At 38.8% G+C, this 12,194-nt stretch overlaps 2 protein-coding genes across 15 annotated transcripts in view; one reads left to right on the top strand and one right to left on the bottom strand.

Moving 5' to 3' along the window:
* camk2b1 (calcium/calmodulin-dependent protein kinase (CaM kinase) II beta 1) overlaps positions 1-4,159 on the top strand; it is a 65,506-nt gene extending 61,347 nt beyond the window's left edge. For all 14 annotated transcript variants that reach the window (XM_081366518.1, XM_081366520.1, XM_081366521.1 and 11 more), the window contains one exon: positions 2,063-4,159. The gene's annotated coding sequence lies outside the window, so the exon portion shown is untranslated. The remainder of the gene's footprint in view (positions 1-2,062) is intronic.
* Positions 4,160-6,284: 2,125 nt separating this feature from the next.
* LOC308691748 (retinol dehydrogenase 14) overlaps positions 6,285-12,194 on the bottom strand; it is a 6,354-nt gene continuing 444 nt past the window's right edge. The window contains exons 2-4 of the mRNA XM_081367291.1: positions 11,821-12,063; positions 8,221-8,523; positions 6,285-8,045 (exon numbers count right to left, since the gene is read on the bottom strand). Coding sequence (XP_081223417.1) covers positions 7,786-8,045; positions 8,221-8,523; positions 11,821-12,063 — 806 coding nt within the window. The 3' untranslated portion in view covers positions 6,285-7,785. The remainder of the gene's footprint in view (positions 8,046-8,220; positions 8,524-11,820; positions 12,064-12,194) is intronic.

Raw genomic sequence — 12,194 nt, 5'->3', positions numbered from 1 at the left:
CATAGTGGGTACCATCTGTTTTTGACACTAATTTGAGAAAAATATCCAGTTTTGAAATATGAAATGCTATTTTACATATGAAATAAACCATTTTTAGCCACGTTTATTTTAAATGTAAATTATACATAATTATCATTAAATGTGTTAATTGAATGTTATTTAATGCCTTTTCTGCAATTAACAATAATAACAGTTATGAAACAAATGAATTCATGAAACAGCACAAATGAAAAAGTTAAAATAATAAATTTAAATTAATGGCAAACAGAAGTAAACGAAACGATTAATCGTGATTAATCGCATCCAAAATAAAAGTTTGTGTTCACATAATATGTGTGTACTGTGCATAATTATTTTGTATATATTTAAAGGGACACTTCACCCATTTGCATTAAGCTTTGCATTGTTAGAAACCCAGTCATACTATTGAATGGTCATGCAACATTTTTTCATTTTCCCCCGAGACGAGAGAAATCTGTATTTACCTCTTTACACTTCCTCCTACAATGACGCAAAAATCGTCATTTTGCGTCATTGTAGGAGGAAGTGTAAGAGGGGGGGATTTCTGTTAAGACTACAAGCACTAGATCCACCCTTTCAAACCCGCCCATAGGGGGTTGGACCTAATGCGCTAACAGACCTATCACAGATCAGTGCGAGTGCGTTTGATTTCAACGGCAGAAACCTGCAGAAAACATGGACGAAGAAAGCTGAGTAGTAGGGGTTACCATACTCTATTTCCCGGACATGTCCGGCCGTCGAGATCGACAAAAATGTCCGGGATTCAGCTTTTGCTTTCTGCGGTCGCCATCCATTGTTTACATGCTCACCTTTTGTTTCAATCTAACTGAATTCACCCCGATTGGTGAATCTTAATGTAATGTTTACATGAATGCTAAACAAGTGATCGGTTGATTTGCGTTTTAACATTGCTAAGAAAATACCCGCACCTCCGTGAGAGATAGCCCATGAGACCGGTGCATCTCACAGGCGCGCTCATCAGTAATCACAGTAATACAGGGAGCAGGACGAGGCTAGCGCCGCGGGAGAAAGACGCGAGGCCGGATGCGTGATCGATTGAAAGACGCGAGGCCGGTGGCGTGATCGGTTGATGTGTGTTTTACCATTGCTAAGAAAATAGCTGCTACCTGCTCCTCCGTGCGAGATACGAGAACAGTGCCTCACAGGTGTCGGTCGTCAGTAATCACGCCACCGGCCTCGCGCCGTTCTCCCGCGCCCCTCAGCCTCGTCCTGCTCGCCACAGTAAACATGATGAATGGCGACTGTAGAACGCAAAAGCCGAATCCCGGACATTTTGGGCAAACTCGTCACGGAGACTCACTCGTAGCCTAGCCTTGCCTTGATGTTTTTGTTCTCAACTGCGCTGTCTTACCGGTAGGCGTGGCTTGGGAGTGGCCTTGTAGGGCAGCGAAGCAAGTGCATTCTGGGAGTTGTTGTCTTTCATCCACATAAGCCAAAAATACATTTTCTGGCTTTTCTCAGTCTAGAAAGCTCCAAATTCAAAAATAATTTCACATTTCTTCTACATAAATGACCCACTTTCAATACACATTCATGTCTCCACGGGTGAAATGACCCTTTAAGAAATATTTGCTTAAATATACTGTAAATATATATATTTGATTTGTATTATAGAAATATAAATATTTCATATATAAATAACACATTTTTCTTAAATATATGCATGCATGTGTGTGTATTTATATATACAAAATAATTATGCACAGTACACACACATATATTATGTGAACACAAACTTTTGGATGAGATTAATCGCGATTAATCGTTTCACAGCCCTAAAATCATTTAAGCACATGTGACAACTTGCCCCATTAGGGGAAACAAAACTTAAAATCTTCATTATATAGTTGTCTTGTCCCTTGAATATTATTAATCACCACTGTTTGGGGTTTTTCCGTTACTGAGATATAGCCCTTATGACAACTAGCTCCTCTGTATTTTTGTATGCACATTTCAGATACAATTTTGTTGTTGGACAAGATAAAGACACACAGTTAACACATTTTTTTTTTTTCCTCAGGTTGAGCTCATTGTAGCCACATCTTAACAAGAGTGTCCAGCCAGAAATGGAGAGTGCAAGAGTGAGGGAGGGGGGCGAGTTGAAGAGAGGGAGGAAGGAAAGCGAGCCCAGTGCCGGGTGTCTGTGAGTCTGCACACTGGGTCCGGCCCCCTCACCTGTCAATCACCTCACCTGCCAATTACTTTTGTGCGTCGTCTTCTGTCTTACTTTCAACTTTACCCCCTCCCTCCCTGTATCTTTACACCCGTGCGGAGACTCCCCCTGTTGTGCACATGTGCTGTGTGGAGTTGGACAGTCTTTGATTAGTACGGATAATAAGGCCTCAGCGAGTCGTCTGTGAAACACCACGCTTTCCGTCGCACCTTCCCAGTGTGAATAACGTTACACTGAATCGCCGTCCTCATTTACAGTGTAGATTTTCGATATAATTGTTGATATTATTATTATTACTACTATTGTTCTTACTGTTGTTATTAGTATTAAATACAAAAACAATTATCACTTATACCATTCACGTTCTGAATGCCAATGATTTTTAATTTATGTAAGACTTTTCTTTTCGAAACATTTTTAGAGAGCATGAATTTTTTTCAGTATATCCACAGCGGCCATTTCCGTGGTGATATGGAGAAATAATGGTCGGCGTTTATGTACAGGCTTCTCAATGTGATTCACATCCAACCGATGCGTCTGTCCATGTGTGTTCAAGCGTAAGTGGACATATGTTGGTATGTGTGTCTGTTTTGGGGCAGATCCCACCAGAGCCTAATCGAGAACGGCGTGACGTTCGGGGTCTTCCAGCTTTATTTCTCGCATCAATAGCACAGATTTGAAATAATTCATCGGATTTCAGTTGGCGTACTTTATATTGAAAGAGCAATTCCTGGTTTTTGGAAAGCCACAATCATGCTCTATATGTAACCTGTGACATTAAATTAGTATTAGATGTTAGTGTTGCGAATGTTTTTTTTTCAGCTGAACCAGCGGTATTAGAATAGCTCCTGTACAGTTGGACCGACTGAATCAAACCTGAATAAAAACCATACCTCAGCTGAATATCATAGGCAAACCAGATGACCTCCTCACTCATGTGTTTTCTAGGACTATGGAAAGATATGGACGTCCAATGGCATCATTTAGTTTGTTCGCAAAGTGGCTATTGTTTTAGTGTAGTTATTAGAGGCCATTAAAAAGCAGCTGGTTCAATAAGTTTGCGAAATTTGGTAAAAGCGGAAGAATTTTGTAGGTTTAAGCGTACAGAGTTGCATACTTTTTTTTGTGTGTGTGTGTTTCATCATTTATATTTTTTGCAACATATGGTGTTAACCATTATCAATTTTACTCATTCTATTTTTGAGAGTTTATATATATTTTGTCGTCAGTGTGCAAGACTTTTAAGGAGAGTGAAATTTGTTACCTTGGATCCTTTTTAAAGATTGTTTACCCTTTGGATGGGCAAAGTGCAAGGTGTGTGAAGACCTTTTGAAGAATGATGCGAAGGGTCGTAGTCAAAATCGGCAGCAATAGTTTTATATTTCAGAAGATGATAAGAAATAGTTTATGAAGTGTACGTCACACCTCGAGCAACTTTACGCTGGTTTCAGTCTATTTTTGAAGGCTTGTAATAATGGTGAACGGACGTGTCAGTGTGACATCATCACCTGGTCATGTGACTATTTTATTGCCCTTATATAGACTCGTATACTAATTGTGTCCTCAGGTTGTATTTATTTATTTGATTATATTACCGCAACTTTCTACGTGGTTTTTAAGTTTGTGTGCGTCGCACACTTTGTTTCATGTTCAGACTCACTGTTTTTGAGCTACATGTCATATCGATGATGACTACTGATCTTTTTTTGTTGTTATTATTTGAAAGAAATTGTCTGAAACGCCTTTCACGAGGATAAAAATAGGGAATTTTTCAAATCCAATCAAAAGGCTTCTTCCAAATAAAGCGACCCCCGTGAGGCACGTGTATGTGTGTTTGTGCTCCGGTGTTCTGCTTCTGTTACAGTTGCGTCTCATTCTTGGATGCTTTATCTCATGCAAGACTTCACCTGTGTTTATATAAGTTTCACGCCTGTCCACTCCCTTAAAAAAAAGACAAAATGACGAAAAAAAATGAATAAAACAGCATGTAAAAAGTGTACTGTTCTCTGTGTTTTTAGCAATGAAAATGAACATGTTAACGAGTGAAAGTGCACATCACTATTAAAACAGGACACACAGTATTGAAACTGCAGTTTACTTGCATTTCAGCTGGAATTTCTTTGCATGATAGTCACTTGAACACTAGGTTTGGTGTTATTTCTCTTTTTGATTTCATTTTTCTATTGAATGCTGGTTTACCTAAACCTTTCTCTTATCTGTTTTACCAGCTTTGTTAAGTGCATATATATATATATATATATATATATATATATATATATATATATAATATTTTGTCCCAAAATGATACTGACAATGGCAGTGTAAATGACGAATACTATAGCTACAAAATGTCGATGATATTAAGATTATGGAAATGGTGATATTTCTACGGCATGCTTTTGTATTAAGCTCATTGTTGTCAATGCAGGGTGACTGATATTTATATTAACGACTATAAGATTACTCATTAGTATGAGACTGCTTGACTTCAGAGAAGCACTTGCAATACTAGCTAAAATATGCATGAGTTTTTCAAAATCACTTTTAAGCTAAATTTCTATCGGCAGTGACATAGTTCTGCTATTTGTGCTTTGCGGATGCTCACCAAACATGAATGGCCAATTGTTTCTGACTTTTATCAGTCTTTTACGACTAACTTAACAGAGATCCAGAGTATTTCCACCTGCACCAACAACCCTGTCCGTCTTTAAGCACAGGACTGTTTCCGTTCCACCCGTCACGTCATTTCTCTGATTGGAAACACTACCGGATAGTTTCTCTGAAGTTGAGTTTTCTCACAGTAACCCTCTGTTAGTTTTGTTTTTCTGTATAAGATAATGTTCTCTTTGATTTCTGATGATTCTTACTCTTGTTATTGCTCTGTTCTCAAACATGCTCTGTGTATTCCCTGACTTAAGCAAATGTGTTCAAAAGATATAAATAAATGAGATGATTTAAATACTGAAGAATCGTGTGCATGTTTCTTGAATATTGATAAGCAATATTTATTTTGAAGGGTTCCCCATCATAAGAAAAACTATCCACCTTGGTTTTGGAAACTTTTTTTTTCCATAGGGATTTAAAAAGGTCTTTGTTAAAGAGTTATGCCAAAGGTGAATCACAACATTACCAACTTTAAAATAAAGCAAAAAGGTATTTGAAAAAAAAAAGATAAAGAAGGATAGATAGAGAGTGTGGCTTTTATGAGAGAAAGAACTACAATCCCATGAAGCATTGTGAATGACAATCAGATGATGGGGAAATATAAAACTATTGACTTAAACACTTAGAAAGATTTTATAAATATAGAAACAATATGGTCATTCTATAATTTAGGGTAAAAAATGTTTAGTGTAAACAATTTTCTTCAGAAAAATCATATTTTATCAATTCAAGAGGACGCATACAATAATCTCACACCAATATTTTATCCACCCTATTTTTTCAGTTTGCTCGAAATTGCCTTTGTGTCCCTTAAATTACGTTTTTGTCTGCATTTTGAAGTAAGTGGGTCTTCAAAGTAAGTGGGAACTCAGTGGGACTGAGTTCAAAATAATGGATAATAAATGTTAAAGTCAGGATTATCTATATTAAATTTATTTCCACAACCTAAATTAATAAATTGAGTTTAAATTTAATTTTCGTTAAAATAAGAAAATATTTCATTTTATTAATTTCTGCAAAAATTCTGTCAACTATGTTACTAACCAAACACACAAAAACTAAAAAATGGTTTTCACAAAACCATGCGACCAGCATCATGTGATGTGATTTTCTTCTGCAGCATTATGGCAAATATCCTCTTTTTTTATATATATATATATATTTATCTCCAATGACCTATTGTCAAGGAGTATATTAATTGGCAACTATGTTGGGTCCATTGTTATGGTTTGCAATATTTTTAGGTTTTTATTTCAAATATATATTAAAATGTTAATCTGATCAAGAAAATGACATTTGGTTGTTCAGGCAAGGCCTGCCAATGAAATTATGAGGCAAAATGGTGAATTTGTCAACTATATCTGTCATTGTCAGCTATGTTTTGAATGATTTTTTTTTTTTTTTTACATTTTAAATATCTAGACTGCTGGTTTTGATATTATTTTAGGGTATAGTTTACATCCACACAGACTGGAGTTTTGCATGACATTCTCAAAACTATCAAAATGATCTTTAAAGTAGATTTATGCTAAAAATTAAAAAAAAAAACACAATTCTTAGAAGTCTTAAAATAATCACTATATGACCAAAAACAATGCATATTTGAGTCACTTAAAGTGCAGCACTCTTAATCAGTGTATGAGTGGGATATAGTTTGTCCGTAACATAGTTGACAAACCAGAAAAAAAAAAAATGTTTTTTTTAATATCAAAGTAGTGTTTAATGATTAAGCTTTGCAACTAGCAGATAAGTTACACTGATAAGATAAATAAACTGAAACCATATTTTTTACACTGATGTGAAATGTACCCTAAATTATAGAATGACTCGTATACAAATATTTAAAATAGTTTGAGAGCGTAGTGGGACTGACTTGCAGTGCTTCATGGGAGAGTATAGGCGTTATAGAGTTATTTAAGATTCCTTTGCAGAATCATGGGAAATGTAGTTTTTCACCATGAATTCCGCTGTTAAACATGATTATTTCTGGAACCCGACTGTTGCACTCTATATTGAGGAGTTTTAAAACGGTCATTTCCAGGCCTGGATAAAGTTAAAAAAAATAATTCATAGAAAGTTGTGTTGTGCTTGAGTAGAAGTCAGCATGCCAGCATCAGTCTGTCCATTGAAGATTTTGGAAGACATTTGTAAACTACTAAGTATTGCAAATGAAAATCTGCGTTTTCAATCACTTTTTTTACTTTTATTTTCAATCGGTGTACACATTTTAATTAAAAGGTCTACTCTGGGGAAAAATGAACATTGTTTTTTTTTTCTTACCTTTGACATGAAGTGATAAAATGTATGAATAAAATGTAAATTGCTTTGGATTAAAGTGTCCACCAAATGCATTATTGTAACATTAGTGGTTCTGCTAGATGTGTGTGCTTTCAGGCTTTGACTTGTTTGCATTTATAAATGGCCAACCTCCATCTTAAATGGAATTTATGATGACCTGTTTCCAGTCTTCGCTAATTAAAGCGGTTAATAAAAATGTAGGCAATGGGCCCTTTTCAAAGACTTCCCTCTTTTGGAAAGTCGTGGAAACGCTAATGGGTTTTTACATTTGCTATTGGAGCAAATGGAAATACAAAAATGATATCTGCTGTTTTCTCCCATTCACCGCTATAGAAGTTTACCCAACTATGATGACTTCTGCTTTTGAGAACCCGGAAATGTGAAAAGGGTCCTTTCAATACTGCATGTTTCATAATCACATCAGTAGCAACCAAATAAATTATGCTGTAAAAAAAAACACACACACACAAAGTCAAAACTCAAACCAGTCTGTCATAAAAATCCCATTTTCACAACATTGTGTTCCATAAATAACATAAGAATCAGTCTGCTTATAAAACATGAAAACAATAACAAAAAGACATTTAATATCGTATCTGTAATCGTATTCAGGCCAGTTTAACTAGTCTCTCACTGGCCTCCCAGAGTTTTTTTGCTACTCCAGAATCTCTAGCGAAGGCTCGCAGAGGAGCCGGCCGACAGTCAGTGAAATATCCTCCGCTGTGCGGGAGCACCTCGTCTGATACAGCGCAATACACCACCGTCTGCGCCCCAGCCTCGCACGAGACAAAAAACATGAACATCACCACCTGCACAAGGATCCGGTACAGAATCGAGTAATGAGAGGTCCAGCTACTCTGAACGTAACCTGAAAGAGACAAAAGACACAATGACATTCACAATGATCAGTTCAGATAATTAGAGGTCCTTGCTAGGGTAAAGATCACTATTATTACTGCTCATACTCAGGGACACCAGGAACACTCTAGCAATCTGTTTCACAGTTGTAAAATGAGAAAGTCAGGCAATATTTTATATCTCACCAGGGTGAACGGCATACGCAGTCACTCCTTTCCCCTCCGTCATGCGAGCAAGCTCCTGTGTGAAGTAAATGTTGGCCAGCTTGCTGCGGCAGTAAGTGAAGAACGGGAACAGGTTGTAGTTGAGATCTTGGAAGTTCAGCCTCTGGTACTTGTAGCTGGAGCAGGTGAGATTGATCACTCTGCTCGGGGAGCTCTCTTTCAGCCGCGGGAGGAGAAGGTTCGTCAGTAAGAAGTGGCCCAGGTGGTTCACGCCGAAGCACATGGAGAAGTTGTCATCCGTCCAGTCGAGAACACTGGGGATACCTGAGGGGAAATAACGATTTTGAGCCATTCAGACCCAGCCTGGGTTTCCCCATGCTGCCGCGATTTTATTCCCGCTGCTAGGCAGCCTGGACACCATGGACCAGATTTTCCCCTCAAAAAGGGAACCAATCACAGAACGGGGAGGGAGCAGCAAGACGATGACGACGTCTATGCGACACACCAAAACAGTTTGTTTATATCTATGGATCCAACATGGCATCAGACGCGAAGTTACCTTTCGATGCAGCCTTAGATAGTGTTCTAAGTAATTTAGAACGCAAGTTTATTTCGTCTTCTTCCTCGTCGAATTTCTGTCACTCATCTGGTATAATTGAAACGATTGGCTAAGAGCTACGTACAGGCGCATTTGATAGACATTCGTAGCGCCCAATAAACGGCTCTGGGCATTCATAAACCACGCCTCAAATACGAGAAAATGAACATGGTTCCCAGACCACGTCTCAATGAGACGAGGTCTGACGTTAGCCAGGCTAATTCAGACCAGGGGTCTTCAATCTTTTAGGGTGCGTTCACACTTGGCATGTTTGGTTCCTTTGCTCCGTTCATTTGAATAAGTGTGAACGCTGCCATCCGAACCCTGGAACACACCAAACAAGGACAGAGAGCACTGAAAAGATGGGTCTCAGTACGCTTCCAAATTAACTCTGGTGCGGTTTAAATGAAATACGAATGCAACACGGACCAAAGACGTGTAAATGAGCCAAAAACGGGACATGATGTCACAAGATGTAACCCTAAAAAGGACAGAATGCTCAAGCATTCTGCAAGATAAATCTAATAAGCCTGACTTTTCTGTCTCTGTTTCTCCCTGTTTGGTCTTTGAGGCTACAGGAGTGGAGAGAAGCTTCTTGCTTCTCTGCACACATCTGTTTTAATGTACACTCTATGTATGTGAGTGTGTTTCTTGGAAAGCAGCCTAGAAAGGGTCCCTTTTTTTGTTCAGGAGAGAGGGCCCGAAAGGGCTGCCTTCAGCCGGAAAGTGGGCATAAATGGACTCGTCTCACATTCTATAAGAATGTAATGTATATTCTCATTGGTTGGCTCTTACACCCCCTGAACCTTGTATAAATGCTGATGTTTGCAAGTAAAAGCAGAGAAGGTCGGTGAACACCAATTGGCTTCATGTTCCTGACTCTCCCAGGCCTGTAATTCTTTTCAATCCATGAAAAAGGAACAAGACTGAGAATGAGGCATGAGAAACAATAAATAGAGATAAAATATTCTAACACACACCTATTTTCTCTCATCATAGTCACGATGTTGCCCATCACAGTTCGGTACAGGCATCAGAACCGTGTCTCCTCGCAGCAGATCTTCGTTTGTGTAAGTGACGGAGGGATTCCTGCCAGTGTTTTGACTCCTTCACACATTTTATAAGCTCTTCACGAGTTCTCAGCTGATCAAAATACCATCATATGTAGGCTACGCATATACAGCGAGCACATTTATCCCAGCACACAGCATCGTTTTGGATGTTCGGTAAGTTCACTCGCAAAATATACGTCATAAAAGCTGACCAATCAGCTGATCAGGTTGTGAATATATCCCAGTGCCTTTAGGTTCGGTGTTAAAAATGCCAATAAGCAGACCAGGACTAAAAGTGTTTTGTATTTTGGTCCGGACCAAACAAACCAAGTGAACCGAACTACAAGTGTGAACACACCCTTAGATGCCACAGATCCCCAAAATATGATCATCTTTGTGCGAGGGACAGTTATATATAATTTTTTATGCATAAAGAAAGACTTAATTTATACTGTGGACATGTGTATATATATACAGTACTGTGCAAAAGTCTGAGGCACGTTAGTATTTTCACCCCCCAAAAAACGTTTTAAGCCTGTTATCATCTTTTGCTTTAGTATTTCAGTAGAAACTATCAGTTTCCATTTCCAAACATTCCTTTTGCCATTAATTGTAATAATCCAGTGAGATTTTTGTGTGCACATGTTTCTTCAGGCATCTTGGAGATGTTGACACGGTTCTTCTTAGGGATGCACCGATGCATCGGCTGAACATCGGTAACGGCCGATATTTGCCTCGTTAACTGCCATCGGCCATCGGGAAATAAAAATGACATTCGCCGATGTCACATGGGCGTCAGTTTGGTTTGATATGCTGGGGACAGAGACGCATTCGGAAGTGCATTTTCAGAAGTGCTGGGTACAATGACGCATTTATTTATTTATTTTTCTATGAGAAAACTCCTTTTCTCGAGAAAAGAACGACCATGGTGTGTAGCAGAAGAAGCGGCGGAGTATGCACGATCCGCGAGTGCTGAAGACGTTCTGCACGGCTTTGATGGGTGCGCAGGAGGACACAAATGGGCGGCGACCGCTTCTTCCAGTGGCGGGAGCTTTTCCCTCAGCGCCGTCAACAGATAGAGCGTTAACTGTACACACCGCCGCCGACTTGAGCTGCAAAGAAGCTCTGGCCTCCCTGTCAAGGACGCTTGTCAAAAAGTACGGGGAAGCTTGACCGCTCTGAATAGTGAGTGAGAGCGCGCGCGCGGTCGGGGCTCTCTCTCTCTCGCAGAAGAGCGCGTGCGCGTTTAAAATTTAATATGAACATTCACCCGTGTTTTTTCCCTCATAAATGCGAACACGAAAAATAAAATGAATATTATAATGTTTTTTTTGTTGGGTCAGACAATGATTACCAAATTTCTCTCTCATATTGCTCCTCATAACAACTGAAAAAGAACTTATAAATAAGGTTATAACTGTCAACCAGAAATTAAGTGACATTAAAGGTTTTTTTTGTTTCATAAATTGCTTGGTCTGATTGAATTTGTGCTCATTCTAGGATAGTGTGATCAAGAGCCGAAAGACTTGTATGTTTCAGTGGCACAAAAGAAGGAATAAATAACAAAAAGAAAAAACATCGGCATCGGCATCGGCCATCGGCCAAGTTGTTATGTTAAACATCGGTATCGGTATCGGCCCAGAATTTCCCAATCGGTGCATCCCTAGTTCTTCTGGATTTAGTCTCAGTTTTTTTCTGTTTCTACACGTAATCCCAGATGGACTTGATGATGGTGAGATCGGATCTCTGTGTGGAGCACCGGCTGTTGTCAGACTCCTTGTGCATACAAAAATCTCACTGGATTATAAAAATGAATGGCAAAAGGAATGTTTGGAAATGTAAACTGATATTTCCTACTGACACACTACAACAAAATAGATAAATAACTGGTTTAAAACCATTTATTTTGGGTGAAAATACTAATTTGCCTTTTACACATATGTACTGTACATAAAAATCATCAATCATCACCTGCATTATTGATCAAAATATCCAGCCGCTTCTCCTTTTGTAGGAAGGTTTTGCAGAACTCTCGTATGGACCTCATGTTGGCCAGGTCGACCTCCATATATAGTACATTCATACTGTGGCTCCTGCCTTTGATTTCTCGCACGGCCTTTCTCGCTTTCTCCTCATCCCTGCAGGCGATGATCACACGAGCACCTCGTAAAGCCAGTGCCACAGCAGTCTCCTTCCCAATCCCGCAGTTTCCACCTGAAACAAACATACAAGTCTCAAACCTCTCATTCATAATAGGAATGAATGGCCTTTCCATACAGGACTCCAGAATAACACAAAGTGACATGATTCATATCATAACCAATGCGATTTAGCTTTACATGAAG

The sequence above is a fragment of the Scardinius erythrophthalmus genome (assembly GCF_964197995.2).
Source record: "Scardinius erythrophthalmus genome assembly, chromosome: 5".
Lineage (NCBI taxonomy): Eukaryota > Metazoa > Chordata > Actinopteri > Cypriniformes > Leuciscidae > Scardinius > Scardinius erythrophthalmus.
The sequence above is the reverse complement of the archived record's forward strand: the minus strand, read 5'-3'. Positions and strand labels throughout refer to the sequence as shown.